Here is a 20,928-nt window from a genome sequence, read left to right as displayed (position 1 = left end):
ACTGTATTAAAGCCTTGAATTTCAATTCCCAAATTCTGTAAGTACATGATCTGATGTACAAGGTCTTGTCTGAAGTAAAGTGCACCCTTGAAGGTGATCAGAGGTCAACAGATTTTTTTTGTATCTTAACCTCAAAAATAGGTGCCACAATTGCTCTATGTTTAATACCCATTACTACAATTAGTCCCTGATTAAATCAAATAATATGCAGTCATTTTGTAACTGGATAAGTGCATCTAAAAGTTCCCTTTCTAATATCATGTAAATGGAAAGAATAACCTATTTGGGGGCAGCAGATTTCTTCTCTAATTTAAATGTCACAATTGGCCAATGTATTATAACATCTGCCTAGTGCTGGGGTGCTGTTAACCCTTTCAACTCTGCAAACAGATCTCCTCAGTAGAATGAGCACTACATTTAACGAAACCTAGGGGTGAAAGGGTTAAATGATCATTCCTTTCCTTTCATTTCACAATAGGCATGTCCATGCTTCTGTGAGTAATCCCTCCCCAGTAACTTGAGCATTCGCCTGGATGGTCTGTCCTTTATTACAACTTTACGATTTGCTTACGAGCCTACAAGTGTTACAAGTTCATGGCTTGCTGGTGAATGCACCATTGTGGAATTACTGGGCGTTACATACCATATGTATTACGAGCACAAACCATGTCCAAAAGGTGTGCATGACATTAAACACACAAATCTTACAAAATTACAAAGGAGCATACAGCATGGACAATTCAACACCCGGTCCTCTCAAAACACTCAAACATAAATTAATTTTTATGGCTTTTTTTTATGACAATACACGCAGCGAACATCAAATAGCCTGGTACTATCTAAAACTGTTGGGCAAGACTAATCCTTTTTCTGCTTCATGTGCAAAGGTAAACAATATAAATTTGTACACTTTTTAAGTGTGGACAATATACGGTGGAATAGTCCTAACGAGTGGACAATGATGAGAATGAACATACTTTTAAGCGTGAAACAATAAAATGGCAGTTTTATGGGTCTAGACATTGAATGTACCACCAAATCAAATCCCATACACAGGTAGATGGCAATAGTAATATATGTGATTGAATCAGTTATATGCAAGGTTTCAACAGTAATATGTGTGACTGAATCAGCTATATGCAAAATTTCAACAGTAATATATGTGATTGAATCAGCTATATGCAAAATTTCAACAGTAATATATGTGACTGAATCAGCTATATGCAAGGTTTCAATCTACATACAAGTTAATTAAGAAAAGTGACATTGAAAATTAAAAGATCTACGGAAAACTGAAAACACCATGGAAATCTCCATAGCCATATTGACTACTATGGTTGATTGCCAAGGTTGACATATATCCTAGATAAAGTTTGTTTTATTTAACGACACCACTGGAGCACACTGATTAATTAATCATCAGCTATTGAATGTCAAACATTTGGTAATTCTGACATGTAATCATCAGAAGAATCCTGCTACATTTTTTCTAATATAGAAAGGGATCTTTTATATGCATTTTCCCACAGACAGGAAAACACATACCACGGCCTTTGTCCAGTTGCAGTGTACTGGCTGGAACAAGAAAAAAATCCAATCAATTGAATGGATCCACCAAGGTGGTTCGATCCTGCGATGCAAGCACTCAACCAACTGAGCTAAATCCCGCCCCTTACCCTAGATAAAACCCCTCACTCTTAAAGTAAATCAGAAACAAATAGTGCATTATGCTGCTAGCTTTGGATATAACAGAACATGTGTTTGACTATAAACATAGCTATAAGCAGAAAAATTGTCATCTTAATTTTACTGGCTCGCTGCATATATTTCAAGCAGTTACATCTGGTACATGGATACTCCTTCAAACCAAATTACAGATATTTACTAACTGAATGCAACAACACTGTGACAACAAGTCCTGTCACATATCTAAACAGCAGCAGATGTGGCAGTATTTAATGCTCTATGTAAAGTAAGGTGCACTTTGAACTTTGACCTGGTTAAGATACTATTTGGTATACTACTACCTAGGGTACACACTTTTGGGTGTTATTAGCAGCTACAGTACTAAGTGTCTAACATATGACAAAGAGAGAAGAAACCTGCTGCCATAAATATGGTGGTTCAAAGATTAGCAGCAAAGGGACTTTTACATACAATTTCTTAAAGACATGACAGTGCATACCACAGTCTTTAACATTCAAGTTGTGAAGCATTGGTTGAAATAGGAAAAACACATAATAGTTTAAGGCCCATGCTTATAACACTTTAGGGTCTAGACCCAATATTTTTAATGACATAACATGCATGTGATTTGTATGGTGTTGTCATGTCTCAAAATCTATAGACGTTATTAAAGTCATGAGTCTTGATATATTACACCTCAGGTAAGCACTCAAGCACTTTAATACTGGTTAAATAGTTGTTCTGACAACATATTATTCTGAAAATCTGAAACTCAGTTACCAAATGTGGTAACTTTTAACTTGATATGTATATTCAATCACAGAATACATGTATGAGCTCCATAATATGCACAAAAATATATTTTAAAAAGTGATTTGTGAGTACAAAAATTGGTTATAGGTCATGGCATCCTATTTCTACAAGCCACATCTCGAAAACTGCAGGGATAACATTTTTGCATAAATCCCATTCCACTACCAGAAGAAATCTCCCCAAGCAACTCCTTTAGGAATTTAGTCTTAAAATTCCAGAATTTAAAGAATTTTAAAACTAAAATCTGAAGGGGATGTCTGTGGAGATTTCTAAAAGTCTGGCAATTTGGCATAGAATGTCCCCATAGTATTTTGTATATTTATTTTTAACATAGACATGGAATATCAATTTGCACAGACTGGCATGCAGACATGTTTAATTCCAGGCCCATATACAGATCTAGTGACATAGATTATAAGATGGTTCAAGCACCTATAAACTATACAATAAAAAAACTTACACACACACACACACACACACACACACACACACACACACACACTTACAAAAATAATTGGCAGCATAAAAATGTTTAACAATGGTGTTATATTTAGACAACTACAAGTCCTTCAGAACTAATGAAATACTGGCATAGAAATGGGTGTTATTAGCTTTTGAACCAGAGCATGTTACCGATACATACATACAGGTACGTGTGAGAAAAATGGACCACCCACCATGAAAGTCCTACAAATATTAACAGTACAGAACTATCAAAGATGATTTAAACAGGTCCTGGTTACTCTTCTTCTGCAATGTCAACCGTTACTGACGCCACTTCAAACTGCTTGCAAACATAACCACAACTGTGAACAGAGTAAAAACCCAACAGAGAATGAATACAATATTTTCAGCCTTTTGTAAACACACCCATAGCCTGTATTCACTTGGATGCATGCACAATAAAACAAAAGCATTTTGAAAAGAATACTGTGTGTGACATTAATGCACAGCATGTTTGTGAGTTTAACAGTTAAAATCAGTTTAACACCACATATTTTAAAAACTTGAAATGAATTATAAATGATGCAATTTCAAACTGCTTTACAAACATGAAGAAAAACCTTTCCTCAGAAAAAGAACAACCGAGACTGAAGACAGTTACTGACTTCATTACATATTTATCTTAAGGACATGCCACCTGATACAAGAATAGCCTATTGTGACAAGACAACATTACAATTTCATCAGTTGCTATGCAATCGGCTATACTCATATGGGACACTTGTATCGTGTGGCATCACATTTACACTCCACATTTTTAAAGCAGAGAGAGAGAGAGAGAGAGAGAGAGAGAGAGAGAGAGAGAGAGAGAGAGAGAGAGAGAGAGAGAGAGAGAGAGAGAGAGAGAGAGTGAGTGTGTGTGTGTGTGTGTGTGGAATCATAAATTTTGAAATCTCTTCTTTTTTTTCTTCCCCTGACAAATGAAGCACTAGCCAATTTAATGCTTTTTGACCCTTAGTTGTAGGGTTATTAACACATCTAACTAATACAGAGCCCATCTTTTAAGTGATAAACCTACTGGAAATTCTAAAAGTTCATCATGAACAGCTTCTGGAGAGGTCTTTACGTTGACATTCACAATATTGGACACCTTCGTTATAAACAAATTTGTTGGTAAAATTTCACTTCCCTGGTGAAAGTCTGTAAGCAAATGTTAAGTATTTGTCTTGGAGAGGATACATCGTGCCGTTTCAACAAGCCGCAGTTGATTTTACGCTTTCATATACATGCGTGTTTGTCCACAGGTGTCAAATAGTTACGCTAGATGTTCCATGCTCAAACAGGAGCCCGGAGTTTACATGCCCCGCTCAAACTTTGGCATCAAGTTAACACATTTGCCTCACAGATTATACAATTCGTGTTACCGTTGTTAGGTTTACAAACACTAATATTGCCTATCTAGTGTTCGGTGTCCGGCTCGCTTAATTAACTGTACTGAATTCATGAAAGGTTAAAATATTGCAATGAAAAACATTTGAAATGCTTGTTCTAACTTGCATGCTTGATTCCAATTTTTTTAATTTTTTTATTGTATAGACACCTTTTACCTTTCAAAAATATGAAAAAAACCCTGTAACATTTATGAAGTTTTTAAAAGCAAGGTAATCTAACATCTAGTGAAAATTATTTCATAGTTGACTGTTAAAATTAATACAAGATTTAAATAAAAATGCATATAGGTATTTAAACTATATATGTATGTGAGGATATATAGTGTATATGAATCTGGTTTACTGTATTTTTTCTATCTTTTGTAAACCTTCTACCTTTTTGTTTTGTTTAACCCGAGTTCTAGTTATCCAAGAATTTGAAATATTGTTCCCTGTGAATGTGGGATTAAATATTAATGACATTTTGGCAAATAAAGCAGTAAATAAAATGTTAATATTATATACATGTACATTGTATTTCACCATGTTTGGGGTGGGGCATCTAGCTCAGTCGTAGAGCACTCACCTTTCTTCTTTCTTTTAACTTATTTTCGTGTTTATATCCAATTAAGGTTCAAGCACAGTCCTGGGCACACATGTCTCAACTATCTGGGCTGTCTGTCCAGGACTGTGGGTTAGTTGTTAGTTGTTAATGGTTAGTGAGAGAGAAGAGGGTGTAGTGGTCTTACATCATCTACCCATCGAGTCATTAAAACTCGCTCTGGGTAGGAGTCGGTACCGGGCTGCGAACCCTATACCTTCCAGCCTTATGTCCGATGGCTTAACCATGACACCACCGAGTCGGGTGCGCTCACCTGAGGTGCTTTGATCTAAGTATCGAACCCATTCAGTGGACACATTCTCTGAATGGGTTTTCCTCCATCCCAACCAGTGCCCCAAGACTGGTATATCAATGGCTATGGTGTGTGCTGTCCTGTCAGTGGTAAAGTACTTATAAAAGATCCCTCACCGCTAATAAAAACATGTAGCAGGTTTCCTCTCAGACTATATGTCAGAATTATCAAAAGTTTGACCTCCAATAATCAATATAAATCAATAAATCAGTATGTGCTATTGGTGTCATTATAAAGTAAACAAAACAAACTTCTGCTTCACATAAATGAACAACAGTTTGCATGAGTTTTAAGTTGTGTAACTGACATGCGAGCAGAACAACAGCTCGCTTTAAGACATATATATTCCACCCTGTGTTACACAAGAGAATTTCCGCTTGGGAAATCAAGCAATCATACACCCCTAATAGCCGACAGGTTAGTCATGACGAAGCAAAAACTGCAACTCAGGGATCATGACACGGTGTCTTTCGTACGGTCATAATTGAAAAGACCTACTCATCAACGTCTATTCTATGGGCAGCATCACACAAGGCAAATCAACTGAGAATGAGAGAGAGAAAAAGAAAAGCTACAACAGCAATGAATGTGGTATGTAACCATCGGAGAAGAAACTGTATACCGACATACTAGCATTTTTCAGCATGTTCAAAACATAGTGACAGACAGGTATTGGTTACATCAGCAAATTAGAATAATAATATGCAATTTCGAGTAAAATGACGCATGGCTATAAGCCCGAAACTTCACAGAGTAATATGATATTATCTCATGTGTGAATATTCCTGATAACACAGCAGGAACCATTTATAACACCTACCCATGGACAAGATCAAAGTTTGAATTACAATACTTTACATCAAGCTGGGGTAATATTAGGTTTTGGGTTTACACGTCCCTGGAAACCATCACTTTAAAAAGCTTGAAATTGTGACAGGTAAAATAAACATTTACCTGCTAATTTACCTGCTAATACCCAGAAAAAACTTGCAAGTCATTTTTCAAGAGAAAGATTGCCATATGTACAGGGACAGGGGTCGATTTTTTTTTTTGGGGGGGGGAGGGGAGGGGAGGCACAGCTAGTGTTGCCTTCAGCTTAATAATAAAAATTAGGACAAGTCAAAATGGAGGCACACCAATGCAAATTACTCCCTTCAAATGAGGGGCACAAAGGCAAATTACTTACTATCACGTTTTCTCAGACAAAAATGATTTCACACAATGGGAAGGGCTGGTGGAAAACCAGTTAGGGCACCATAACATTTTGTTTTTGCAGTGAACAACGTCTGATCTTCAGGGCACAATGGCAAGAAAGGAGAACAATCACGGCACATGACATCAGTGCTATACAGTCTGTATGTACGTCCTTATTTTGATGAGCAGGATGTAGTTCTAGGATCGATCCCTGTCTGTGGGCTCACTGGGCTATTTCTCATTCCAACCAATGCTCCACAACTGATGTAACAAAGGCGGTGTAATGTACTCTCTTACACACCCATGTTAGAGATGACCCACTGGGCTATTTCTCGTACCAATCAGTGCTCCACAACCGATGTAACAAAGGCGGTGTAATGTACTCTCTTACACACCCATGTTAGAGATGACCCACTGGGCTATTTCTCGTTCCAACCAGTGCTCCACAACCGATGTAACAAAGGCGGTGTAATGTACTCTCTTACACACCCATGTTACAGATGACCCACTGGGCTATTTCTCGTACCAACCTGTGCTCCACAACCGATGTAACAAAGGCAGTGTAATGTACTTTCTTACTATACACCCATGTAAGAGATGACCCACTGGGCTATTTCTCGTACCAACCTGTGCTCCACAACCGATGTAACAAAGGCAGTGTAATGTACTTTCTTACTATACACCCATGTAAGAGATGACCCACTGGGCTATTTCTCGTACCAACCTGTGCTCCACAACCGATGTAACAAAGGCAGTGTAATGTACTTTCTTACGTATACACCCATGTAAGATATGACCCACTGGGCTATTTCTCGTACCAACCTGTGCTCCACAACCGATGTAACAAAGGCAGTGTAATGTACTTTCTTACTATACACTCATGTAAGATATGACCCACTGGGCTATTTCTCGTACCAACCTGTGCTCCACAACCGATGTAACAAAGGCAGTGTAATGTACTTTCTTACTATACACTCATGTAAGAGATGACCCACTGGGCTATTTCTCGTACCAACCTGTGCTCCACAACCGATGTAACAAAGGCAGTGTAATGTACTTTCTTACTATACACTCATGTAAGATATGACCCACTGGGCTATTTCTCGTACCAACCTGTGCTCCACAACCGACGTAACAAAGGCAGTGTAATGTACTTTCTTACTATACACCCATGTAAGATATGACCCACTGGGCTATTTCTCGTACCAACCTGTGCTCCACAACCGATGTAACAAAGGCAGTGTAATGTACTTTCTTACGTATACACCCATGTAAGATATGACCCTCTGTAGATCATATGTTGGAGATCACTTTTGAGATGTACTGGTGTTTGACGACCTGGTCACCAGAGCCATACCATCCAAAACTGATTGCTCAGTGACATGTGATGTAATCTGAACTGATTAGTGTGCATACAAGCTCCCATTTATGTAAGGGGGAAGGGGCAGGCTGGTTTTAGCCTGAATTAAATGAAAATGCCTGAATCTGGATACCAATGAATCACATGGATTACAACTAATTTTGAGGGTAGAATGGTGCAAATACATGATAAAAATGTTTCAGGTTAGGACATTTTGCCTGAATATCTATAAACGTTTTGCCCAAATTTGAGGTTTTGCTCCAACACTAGAGTGGGTGGGTCAGTTGCCCACCTCTGCCCCTGTCTCTAACGCTTATGTGTGGGACACATAAGTTAACTAACTCTACAAGTGCTGTACATGTTTTTGTTGGACAAAAGACTTAAAAATTTATTTTAAACCTGGTTTTTAAAGATATGTAAGAAATAGAATGCTACATTGTTTAATACCATTATTTTACAACTTATTGTTTAAAAATGTATCCAACTCGCTTTTAATTGCTAGATATGGGTTTTTTAAACGAAGTAAGATAAATGGTATCCTGTCTGTGAGATGCTGCATATAAAAGATCCTTTGCTTCTAATCAAAAGAACAGCCCACTGCATGACAGGAGCGGGTTTCATCTCTTATTATCTGTGTGGTCCTTAACCATATGTCACTCACAATATAAAGTTCTGTAATTAAAATGTGTCAGTGCATTCCTTCCTTCCTTCCGTCCTTCAAAGATCACTAAAGAAAAACCTCACCAGGCCATTGACCCATTTTGTTGGTTATTAACTGCCTAGGAAATGACCCCAGGTGACCTAGACAAAAAATGATAAACTGTATAAAATGTACATTTATAAAAGCTTTCTAGTTGTATTAAACTGTTTTATGTGCCCAGGTATAACACTGTTACACATCTTTTCATTCTGTATCACATGGTAACAATTTGATCTGTTACTTGAAAAACTGGATATATGTGGTAGGCAAGAACAATAGGATCACATGTATGCCAAATTAATAAACAAATTTTTATTGTATGACAAGACTGTTTTAATCTACTTTGGGCCAAGTTAAGAATTTAAACAGTGTGGAAGGGCACACTTATACACAGTGATAATAGACACCATTTTGATATAAAAATGTATTGATCAATAATCAGTGGTGTAACATGCATAGACAGCAGAGTCCGGAATATTACTACTCTGCTATACAGCATAATGTATGTTGGACCTTGTCAGCCATATTAGTGGGCCCCCTGCCTACATGACATCACATCTGGAACTGCAAAGATAGTCTTGGAGCGAAAGAACGACACCACTAGAGCACATTGAGTTATTAATCACTGGCTATCAAACATTGTTAATTCTGATATGTTAGGAGAGAGGAAACCAGCTACATTTTTCCATTAGTAGCAAGGGATTTTTATATGCACCATCCCACAGCCAGGATAGCACATACCACAGCCTTTGATATATATATATATACCAGTTGTGGTGTACTGGTTGGAACGAGAAATGGTCCAATGGGCCCACTGATGGTGATCGATCCCAGACTGACCATGCATCAGGGGAGCACTTAAAGTTTACCACTGGGTTAAGTCAGTGACAGCTAAATTAATTAGTAACAGAATATCTCTAAAACCTTCATTTTTAACAACACAGCTGTGTACATTAGATGAATTTCCACATAATACCAGTGGCGTAGGAAGGTGGTAAAAAGTGGGGGAGGAGGCACACTTTTATATTTACACTTTTACACTATTATAAAACAAATATTAAGCAAAATACCTGGTAAGTGGGGGCACATGTTACCCCTTGCCCCCACCTCCACCCCACTTCCTATGCCAGTGAATATTTATATATATACTTACCAAACAATCTGCCCACACACAGTAAACACCAATTAAGTAAATGACCACTCTAGAATGATCACAAAAATGTGAAAATCAATGCATGGCCTTTCTAGATAAATTGGTTAATGATTCAATCAACGATACAGGCCAGGTTTACCGGTCTGGAGAGAAAGAGATTTAAATTAAAACAAACATTCATTTACCATGACTTACGTTTGTTTAGGAATTATTTGGCAAGCTTGACAGGCGACTTTGTACAATCTCTCTTAACAGTTCAAGGCTGTGGTGATTTGTTTCAAAGCCTGGGGAAAGACTGGATTAGAAGCATTATCAGGTTCTCTTTGAGGATAAATAAGCAGGCAAACAAGGCATTATGGGTCAGATGGCTTATAAATAACAAAAGGAAAGTCAACAGTGTACTTTAGTGTTCCAGTTACTTCAGTACACATGGTATTCCAAGCAGGAAATCTCATACAGGGAAAAAAGAAAAGAAAAAGAATGTTTTAACAATACTCTAAAATGTACCTGACCATGGCAGTAACAGTTACGCCAGCCGAAGTGGTGTAGTAGTTAGGCTATTAGACTTAAGGCTGGTAGGTACTAGGTTCTCATCCCGATACCAGCTCCCACCCAGAGTGAGTTTAATATATGACTCAACGGGTAGGTGTATGGCCACTATACTGACTTCTCTCTCACTAACGACTAACCCTCTGTCCTGGACAGACAGACTAGATAGCTGAGGTATGTGCCCAGGACAGTGTGCTTGAACCTTAATTGAATAAAAGCACAAAAATAATTAAAAACAACAAGAAACAAGTTACAAATACTGCTATGAGAAAAGAAACCTGATATCACCATGTAGGTTACTCCTTTTGACTGGATGCAAATAAATATATACATGTAATTTCTCACATAATAAAGACATGCCACAGCCTTCAATATTACCAGACTTTCAACACAATGGGAAAAACATAATTATAGGTTTACTAATAAAAAAACTAACTCACTATTAAAAACAACTTTTGTTTTATTTTTTTTTATTTTTTTTTATATACTAACTTATATATTTTATATTAACTTTTGTTTTATTTAATGACACCACTAGAGCACACTGATTTATTAATCATCAGCTATTGGATGTCAAACGTTTTGTGATAATGACATATACATGTAGTCTTTAGAGAGGAAACCTGCTAAATTTGTATAATAGTAGCAAGGGATATTTTATATTCACTACCTCACAGACAGCATAGCACATACCATGGCCTTTGATATGCAAGCCGTGGAGCACTGGCTGGAGCGAGAAATAGCCCAACTGGGCCCACCATCGAGGATCGATCCTGGACCGGCTGTGCTTTAGGCGAGTGCCTCACCACTTACAATACTGGTTAGTGATGATGGTTCTTTTTATATTAAACCTGTGTACACAGTTTACATCCGCTACATGGGAGGTTACAGGAATTTTAAATGGGGAGCACAAAATGTCGAGTGTGTTAAGCTCTAGGTCTACTATGCACGAGTGCATGCACATCACCCACAATTCTAAAGATGACCTACATTTTGTATAAATAAATTAAGAGGAGCATACAGTGTGTCAAAGATGGGAAACATGCATTATGCACCCTCTCGTATCAATCCATGTGCTACATGCATCATAACACAAAAATAATATGTATTTGAAATGTCTAATCTATTAGAAAAGTGTTACTTAAGATGTACATGGATTGTCAAAAACCAAAAAAAGTTTATTTTAGTGACACCACTGGAGCACAGTGATTTAGTCAAGGGAAGTTAGGATGTATTCAAAACAAAACATTAAAGTTTGTTTGTTTTAATGGCACCAACAGGGCAATTTGATTGTGTTAAACAAAAAAGTTACAAGTTTGTTTAATTTAACAACACCACTTGAGCACATTGATTTATTAGGCCAATTTGGACGTGTTTAAAACAAAAAAGTTAAAAGTTTGTCTATTTTAATGACACCACTAGAGCACATTGATTTATTAATCAAACGTATGACTATTTTCGACTCATAGTCTTAGAGGTAATCCACTACATTTTTCCATTATCAGCAAGTCACCTTTTATATGCACTTTCCATTGACACCATGCTGGGGTGTCGTTAAACATTAATTCATTTCCATTGACAGGGCAGCACATACCATGGCCTTTGATATACTGGTACACTGGTTGGAATGGGGAAGACCCAATCAGAGAATGGGTCCAATCCTATAACACAAGCACCTCAACTGAGCCTGAGCCTGCATGTGCAACTCATGAAACACACTTTGTAAAAGGAAATGTTTTATACGGTTATATGGTGTCAGACATATGGTTAAGGACCACACAGATATTGTGAGAGGAAACCTGCTGTCGCCACTTCATGGGCTACTCTTTTCTATTAGCAGAAAGGGATCTTTTATATACACCATCCCATAGACATGATAGCACATAGCACAACCTTTGATGTACCAGTCATGGTGCACTGTCTGGAGTGAGACGTTATGTAAAAAATACAGCTTCAGTTAGTTTTGTTATTTTTTAAAGTTTTTTCTTTTGTTGTCTAGAACAGTGATATGTATGTAAAGCAGTGATTCGGGGCTAACAAGCCCTGTCACTGTTACACTATCTGGGACAATAAATATTTATTTTTAGAAACCCCAGCTTCGTTGTCCGTCATCAAGAGCCAGAAAAGAAACCTAGTACAGATATCACAATGAGCAGCAAAGAGATCTTCTTTATGCACGTTACCACAGAGGAAGGGAGGAGGAAAACCCTTTCATCACCATGCATATATATATACATGTATATATTCAATTAAGGTTCATACACGGCCATCATGGGTCCAGCTTCTGACATCGCCAGCCACTAGAACCGGGGAGATGTGGGGATGGTAAGTGTGAGGTGGGTAGAATATGGAATGAGTACTTTGTAGGAAACCAAAAAAGACCTGCAATGTCTGGAACAAAAAAAAATAAAGGCCAAAAATAAACTATTACTGCTCAGCCAAAACGTTGAAGGTGATTGGAGCAATTTTGATGGGCTGCCAAACTAAAGGGTTTCTGACTATTTAGGAAAAAAATAAAAAAAATGTTTTTTTGGAACAGATGGCCAAATAGTTTAAAGAGGGAATGTTTTGTTTTCAAAATCTCAATTAGTGATGCTTCTCATCAACTGAAAATTTATTGGCAACTAATGCTTTAAAAGGTTTTAAAATTGTGTAGCGAATTGCAAGACGATACTGAATAAAATGTTCCTTGTTAAAGACTGAAGTGAAAAGTCCTAGAATATGGAGACAGGACACCACAACTTTTATAATTATGGTGGAATGGGAAATACCATAAAGGATCTACCGAAGAGTATGGATCCACTAACCCATCAAAGTTGAGACAGGAGCTCTAGCCTCTAAACCACATCCTGCAACCAGGGGGTGGGACATGGCCCAGTGGTAAAGCGCTCGCCGTATGTGTGGTCGGTCTAGGATGTGCTATTTTTCGATCCAGTCAGTGCAACATGACTGGTATATAACAAAGGCCAAGGTATGTACTATACTGTCTGTGGAATGCTGCATATAAAATATTAATTGCTGTTAATCAGAAAGAGTAGTCAATTGCGTGGCAGCTGCAGGTTTCCTCTCTCATTATCTGTAAGGTCCATAACCATATATCCGAAGCCATATCACCATAATTAAAATGTGTTGAATACACTGTTATAAACACCTGCCTGTTGCCCACCACGCTTGAGCTGCTGGTGCTCCCTTGCACCTGCCAGTGCAGGCGGTCCCTCCTCCTACCCCCCCCCCCCCACTTTTCTTGTCCTGGACAGAGAAACTGGCTGAGGCCAGTACCTGTGCCCAGGAGAGGCGTGTGCGCCACAACAGCTTGCTCTGAATGTGCCCATTAAACAATCAGTCCAGTCAGTCCACTGTTATAAATAAAACATTTCTTCCTTCCTTCCTGCAACCAGGATCTTTTCAGACACATTCTGATTGAAAACTTCTGAAATGCTTCCAACGGGGAGTCAAGAAGTCAGACAGTGGACACAAAATGCCATGCTAGGAGTAGCTGCAGGTAAACAACCGCTGCAACATGTGATTTGCGTTCTCCCGGCGTTCACACAGAGTGGCTATAATGGAGACTCTAGCAGAGGGACATTTACTCTGACACCTTGGTAAACAGCTGTGATATTTACACACAGCGGGGATAAGGTGCCCTCTCCATGTTTCATCACCCGAGACTCCCTACAATGCAATTCTTAAACAGTCAAAATGTACACCCTGCAAAACAGCAGGAATTCCGTGCACGAAGTGTGCAAGCAGTCTTAATATTTAATCCCCAGGTTTGGAATGAAGAAGTTGATAGCAAAAGCAAATTATTAAAATTACTTCATGTTGTGTATATATATGTATGAGAGCCACATCCATTTAACAGACCACCTTACCTTTATTCAACAATGTAATGTGTAAATTATTTATATACATTTGGTTCCACATAACTGCATGTTGGTTAATAGAAAATTGTGGTTAATTAAATACCAGGAGTGCAGAAAGTACTCGCCGGCTCGCCAAATTTTTGTAAAAATTCTGACAGACGAGTTAACAAATGTAACTACCAGCCCAACAGTCTATCTGTCATTTTTATTTTGCTTGACATGTGATGTTGATCACTTACCAAGTGTTATTAATAATGTTTTGTCAATACATTTATATTATATATATCATTTGAAGTGAAGACACAGTACATTATAATATACTGAATACAGCACAGCATAGGCTTCAGAAGATGTCAACATGGCGTGGGGGAGTCTGAGTTATTAATTCATGTGTGTATGCAGGACTTTTAGCAGGGTGGGTTCTGACTGTGACGAGCGACATCGTAGGGAGTTTGAGACACGCTACCCCAGAAAATGTAGTTTAAAAAATATAAAAATTAGCTTGAACATGGGAGGGTTTTGACCTGAAAACCCACCCCCTGCACATGTGCCTGCAATCTGCCTTTCACCTGGTGGGGTCAATACATATTCTGGCATTGCCCACAACCCCCACCCCTCAATGCTTAAAATGAATATGGCACCAGTACAAAGGTATAAAAGGTATAGCAACAGTGAAATATGATACAATTTCCTAATTGTTTTATTTACAAGCCACTAACTGGAAAGTCACCTTACTTTATTTCTATTTTGTAAAACAATATATTTTTTAAAGGGGCTATATCAAAGATACATAATGGTCAATTCACTCCAATTTTTTTTTTTTTTTAATTTGAAATGTAATTAACTACACATTTATTTCAACAAAATAACAAAAATTACAACCAAATGAAATTCATTTTCTTTTCTATTTATATAGAATAAAAAAAAAAAATCCCTACAAACAAAACACCAAAAAAAAAGTAACAAAACATTATTGTAAAACCTATGTAATATGATGATTACAGATGAAACTGAGGGTTGTCTATATATTAAAATTGAGATAGTCTTTAAGTTAATCATCTATATATTATATATGTAGAAACTTCATTCAAATTTATTTATTAATTATCACAATTAAATGTAAAACAACAACAACAACAACAACAACAAAACAAGAGATGAGAATAATGGCACTTGTTATTGCATCTTGAGTTCTCCCTTTAATTCTATATAAATACCTGATGCAATAATTTACCACACACTAGTCACGCATTTTTACTTATAACATTATGATTTGTGCTATTATTACCTACATTCCATGAATACAGGTGTTTTCAGGTGTGCATATCCTATAGATTCTTATTCTTTATAATTTAGTATTGGTACCATTCCTGGTGGCAGACGGCCAAGTGATTCATTCAATCAACACACCTATATGCTAAGGTACACACACACACACACACACATATAACCGTAATGTAATTTACCTGGACGCTTACAACAATGCACCTACTGTGTTATCGAATTTCAAAAACTCAACACACAAACCCCCCATGCTCCACAGAATTCCTCAATTCACCAAAAACCTGTCAATAAATATTTTATAATAAATTTTACAAAAAGTACGGACTTACCACTCATGTTGTCGTACAGTATTTAACTATCCGAGTTCGTGCGTGAAGATCGGAAACAAACGAACACGCACGACTATAGCCATGTCCCCAAGCCAGCGTGTGTAATACGCACGCACAGGTAAAAATGTCTCAAACTATGTTGACAGTTTGTGTCTGCTAATAAAATGGTTTCCGATCGCTTTACAGAAGGTGTGTATTCCGATTAATCCACTAATGATGACTGGGAGGTGTTAAAATCCGCCTCTGACGAAGTTACCGTGATTTTAGTAGCACACACTGCGTAACAGTTGTTTTCCCTAACAAGTAATAAACTGTAACTGGCGGGGTCCCACAGTTCGGCGGATTTAGATGATCGCGTATTAGCGTGTTCCTTGTTATAGTCCGTTTCAAAAATAGAACGGACAACTCTTGCAAGTTGCATGTTATCAATCCACTAAATCCAACCGTTTTATTCAGCTTTGGATGCTTTGAAACAAATAAACAAAATAGTTTTTGTACACGCATGTATGTATATTAGTTACATGTGGCAGCACGTAGGAACGGGGGGGGGGGGGGTGAGGGAGAGGGAGGAAATGGAAATATGTTGCTTGTTTTCCTTTGAACACCACCTGTTACAATTACCAAATGTTTGACATTCAATAGCCGATGATTAGTTAATCAATGTCCTTTAGTGGTGTCGTTAAACAAAATGAAATTTAACCATTCAATTCCCATGAACACAGTAGGATCGGTACTTCCATGGATATTTATAGCGGTTCAATTTTGTGAATAATTGTGAGTTGGGTATTTTGTGTAGTTTGGGAAAGAGTTCTAGTAGTTAAGAGTTGCGGTTGTTGGGCTCTGGATATGTTTTAACTGGCTTTGTTTTGGCCCACCAACGGGAATCGATCCCAGACGGACCTCGCATCAAGCGAGCGCTTTACCACTAGGCAACGTCCTGCCTGAGTTTTAATATATACTGGACAATACATTTTACAGGAAGCACGATAATATTACTCAACACAAAAAGACTGAGTTGTGTTACGGTGACGTCATCAGTGTTCTTACTCTGAATCTCTGAGTATTAAACGTTCCAGGGTGTTCCCTCATGTTACATGTTTGTTTTCCTCCAGTGCCACACAACTAGTACATCAAAGTGTTGTCTTTTCAGTGAGAAAGTGCATATAAACGATCCCTTTCTGCTAATGAAAGACGTGTACAGAGTTTCCTCTAAAAACTACGTGTAACAATGACCAAATGTTTGACATCCAAACAGTCGATGATTAATGAACTAATGTGTTCTAGTCGTATCGTTAAACAAAAACAAACTTTAACTTTTAACTTTTCCCCTGAAGGCTACGTGTCGCATTGACGTAATGTTTGACACCCAGTAATCGATTATTAATAAATCAATGTGCTCTAGAGAAAAACTCTAATCCAAGATCACGTTATGAAATAATCGACTTGGTGTTGTGTGTTTTGAGAAATGAGAATATTTTAGAATAAAAAACAAACAAACAAACAAACAAACAAACAAATCCAACAGTCTACACTGTAATGGCAATGGGCATATAACATGGAAGCTGTGAACAAATCCAGTAACCCGGGGTGATATCAGCAGAATCTTTGAAGTTTCTTTTATTACCCTTGATCACCGTGCCCATGTCTACACTGCTCCTCGACAAATTACCTACAGCCTGGTTAACACTGGAGATACAAATCAATGCAAATTGAGTCGGGGTCTTATTGTGCTGGTAAAGTGAAATAACAAACCTCTGGACCGTATGATATTGGTCTTGTCACGCAACGTCCATATTCATTAAGCAGTATGGTATATACTATAGTATTTCTCATTTCATTTCAACTTATTTTCGTGCTTATATCCAATTAAGGTTCAAGCACGCTGTCCTGGGCACACACACCTCAGCTATTTGGGCTGTCTGTTCAGGACAGTGGGTTAGATGTTAGTTGGTTGGTTAGTGAGAGAGAAGAGGGTGTAGTGGCCTTACACTTATTCCCATTGAGCCCTTAAGAACTCATTCTGGATTGGAGCCGGTACCATGCTGCGAACCCTGTACCTACCAGCCTGTAGTCCGATGGCTTAACCACTGCGCCACTGAGGCCAGTGGTATTTAACAGGGCCAACTTTTAACCATGTGAGTTCTACAATAGTAAGAAAACGGATTGAAGATGAGTAACATCACAAAATGCTTCTACAAGAGTCTACGAATCAAGCGCCCAGAATGGAAGCATTCCCAGTAGCTTGTAACCAGGTCAGGTCAGGTCATAGGGCTTTACGTGTACATTCAGAGCAAGCTGTTGTAGCGCACGCCTGTCCTGGGCACAAGAGCCGGCTTTACTCAGCTCCTCCGTCCAGGACAAGAAAGATGGGGGTGGGAAGGAGGAGGGACCGCCTGCACTGGCAAGTGCAAGGGAGCGCCAGCAGTCCGACCGTAGCTTGTAACCTCTTATTTATTTTTGTTAGTTTTTTTGTTTATATTTATATATATATATATATACTTGTTTTGCTAAAAGCAAGTTGAAAGCAAGAATAAAGGTGTCTGTCTGGTCATTATGGATAGTGACAATCCTCCTACAGACGAAGCTGGAATAATATACTCTTCAAAAAAACGCAGGATAACCTGAAATATTAAAACATACGTTTTGACCACAGACATCCTAGTAAAGAACGTTCAGGTCTATTTATCAACACACCGAAACACATTCCATAGTTTGCACATGCATCACACAGTTGCCCCGTACACGTGCGTCGGGTGTCATTCTCGATTTTGACAATTTCCAGGAAGGTCCATTAATCACTATGGAAAAAAAATTCTATCAATCTTTTTCATTCTGTTATTGTTTTATTTTTAGTCATTTTTGTTGTTTGAATTTGCGATTTACTGATAAAACATGTCAACTTTCAAATTTCACTTCTGACCCCAATCGTCCTTCAAGATCTTTGGTGGTCATAAAACCTACTGTAATACTGAATTACCGGTTGTAATGTTTTCCCACAGTTAATATATCTTACAATTTTGGCAACTGTAAATTCTTATTAGAGTTCCCCTACTTTTTTGAAGAATATAAAATTGTACTGAGTTGTGCTAATTTGATCCGTTGTACCTTTTGAGAAACAATGATTCATGAGTGCATGACTTTACGATTTTGTATACATCTCTTGGACTTTGTTCTGTTAAGAAAAAAAAAATTGATAACGATTAAGTTACTAATTAGATTAGATTATATGTTTAACGACACCCCAGCACACACACAAAAAAATACATTGGCTATTGGGTGTCAAACTATGCATTTTGTCACTGAATTTCCAGACCAAAATTCTGTCCGACGGGTTTGTTTTTCAAACAATACAGTCACTTTTATATGTTGTATATAGATATAATATATCGGGTGGCCCCCTCTACCAACCCAACAACAACAAAATTACACCCACCCACCCAAAACAAACCCCACAACTACCCCCCCCAAAAAAACACACAAAAAAAAACACATTTTTTTTTTTTTTTTTAAATATGATAACCTCTATATAGAATTGGCTGAAAAGTATGGGGACTGTAATATTTCACACTCATTACTATATGGATATTTGCCACATTCAGTGATAACTGTAGACCCTTAGGTCAAATATTGTTAAAATAGCAACAGATTCAAAATTATAAGAGTGGTGTGGTGGTATGATAACCACAGGCCTGTGTGATGTGTCTAGTGCTGTAGTCAAGTAGTTAGCTTGACCATCTCGCTTGGAAGGCAAGACATCTAGGAGACGGACACGCCAAAAATCAAACCAACCCACTGGATAGAATGGATTCATCAGTCCTGTAAAGCAACCATTCTAAGAGAAGGGACTCTGAAATCAAACCAATGCTGCCTTGCAGGATGGCTCTGAGGGCCAAAGGCTAAGAGAGATAACTCTACAAAAATCACAGCTGAAGTCGGAAAGCCATAGCCGAAGTGGCGCGAAATAGAAATAGGGGACTTACGCAACAACCTTCAAATAAAGGAATGAAAAGAAGAAGAAGGAAAAAATTATAAGTTTAAAAAATACGACGCCAAAAGCAATAAGAGAAACAAAGACAAAAAACAAAAACAACAACAAAAAAACCTACAAGACTACGAGCAAGACTGGACATTTTGACCACATTTTCAAGTAAACAAAAGTAGATACAATTTCACTTAGCTTTTGGTGTCGCATTTTTTACTTTTAATTTCGAATCTGTTGCTATTTTAACAATACTTGACCTATGGGCCTACAATTTTCACGAAATGTGGCAAATATCCATATACTAATGAGTGTGGAATATTAAAATCACAGTGTCCATACTTTTTAAACATTTGACATTTGGTCGAAAAATAACAAGAGAAGAAACCCGCTACCACCTTAAGGGCTACTCCTATCGATGCAATTTCCCATAGACAGGACAGTATATACCACGGTCGTTATGATACCAGTCGTGGTGCACTGATTGAGACAGGGGAAAACTCGAATCCATCGAGGGCGATCGATCCTGCAACCTGTCGTACCTCAGGCGCGAACGCTTTACTACAGAGCTAAAATCCACCGCTTAAATTTCTCAAAAGCCATTACATGGATAACTTCTTGAAGCCCTAGGCGGCGCCATACTTGCCTTGTCTTTAATTCTGATATATCTTATCTGTGATCTGTTTATTTTGTAACCAGTGACTATTTGAACATGGAATCCACTGGGACACGTGCCATCGAAGCTAGCACTATCACTCATTTAAGTACATTGTCGTGGTTACGAGGTCAACATTAGGCCTATACAATGTCTTATTACACATATAGCATTTCCTGAGTTAGCAGCCACTGTAAGATGTCTCTGCGGCTAAAATTACATATTAAATATATTTTCTTGTTTAGAATATCAGTGTTTGTATATTAAATGTGTTTACGGTCGTGTGCTAATGTTTCTATCAGTCATTGTTGATTCTCGTACGTACGAAATTACTGGAAGGTAATATCCGGTTTGGGCTACTGCAAATATTAGGACAACAAACATCTTGCTTATACTTGAACTTGAAACCAGTTTTTACATGCCTATATCCACTAGGGTTCAGGCATGTCCCCCCCTGGTCTTATCCCTGGCAAGGCCAGCGGTTCGACCAGGGGGGGGGGGACTTGCTTATACGGATACTGATACTATAAATAGGAGAATATCCTCATCTGAACACGTGTGTGGTTTTATGGTTT

At 38.0% G+C, this 20,928-nt stretch overlaps 1 protein-coding gene across 1 annotated transcript in view; it reads right to left on the bottom strand.

Annotated features, from left to right (window-relative positions):
* LOC121370807 overlaps nucleotides 1-15,999 on the bottom strand; it is a 100,040-nt gene extending 84,041 nt beyond the window's left edge. Inside the window, exon 1 of the mRNA XM_041496284.1 lies at nucleotides 15,720-15,999. Coding sequence (XP_041352218.1) covers nucleotides 15,720-15,726 — 7 coding nt within the window. The 5' untranslated portion in view covers nucleotides 15,727-15,999. The remainder of the gene's footprint in view (nucleotides 1-15,719) is intronic.
* Nucleotides 16,000-20,928: the final 4,929 nt, after the last annotated feature.

This window comes from Gigantopelta aegis, chromosome 4 (assembly GCF_016097555.1).
Source record: "Gigantopelta aegis isolate Gae_Host chromosome 4, Gae_host_genome, whole genome shotgun sequence".
Classification (NCBI taxonomy): domain Eukaryota; kingdom Metazoa; phylum Mollusca; class Gastropoda; order Neomphalida; family Peltospiridae; genus Gigantopelta; species Gigantopelta aegis.
The sequence above is the reverse complement of the archived record's forward strand: the minus strand, read 5'-3'. Positions and strand labels throughout refer to the sequence as shown.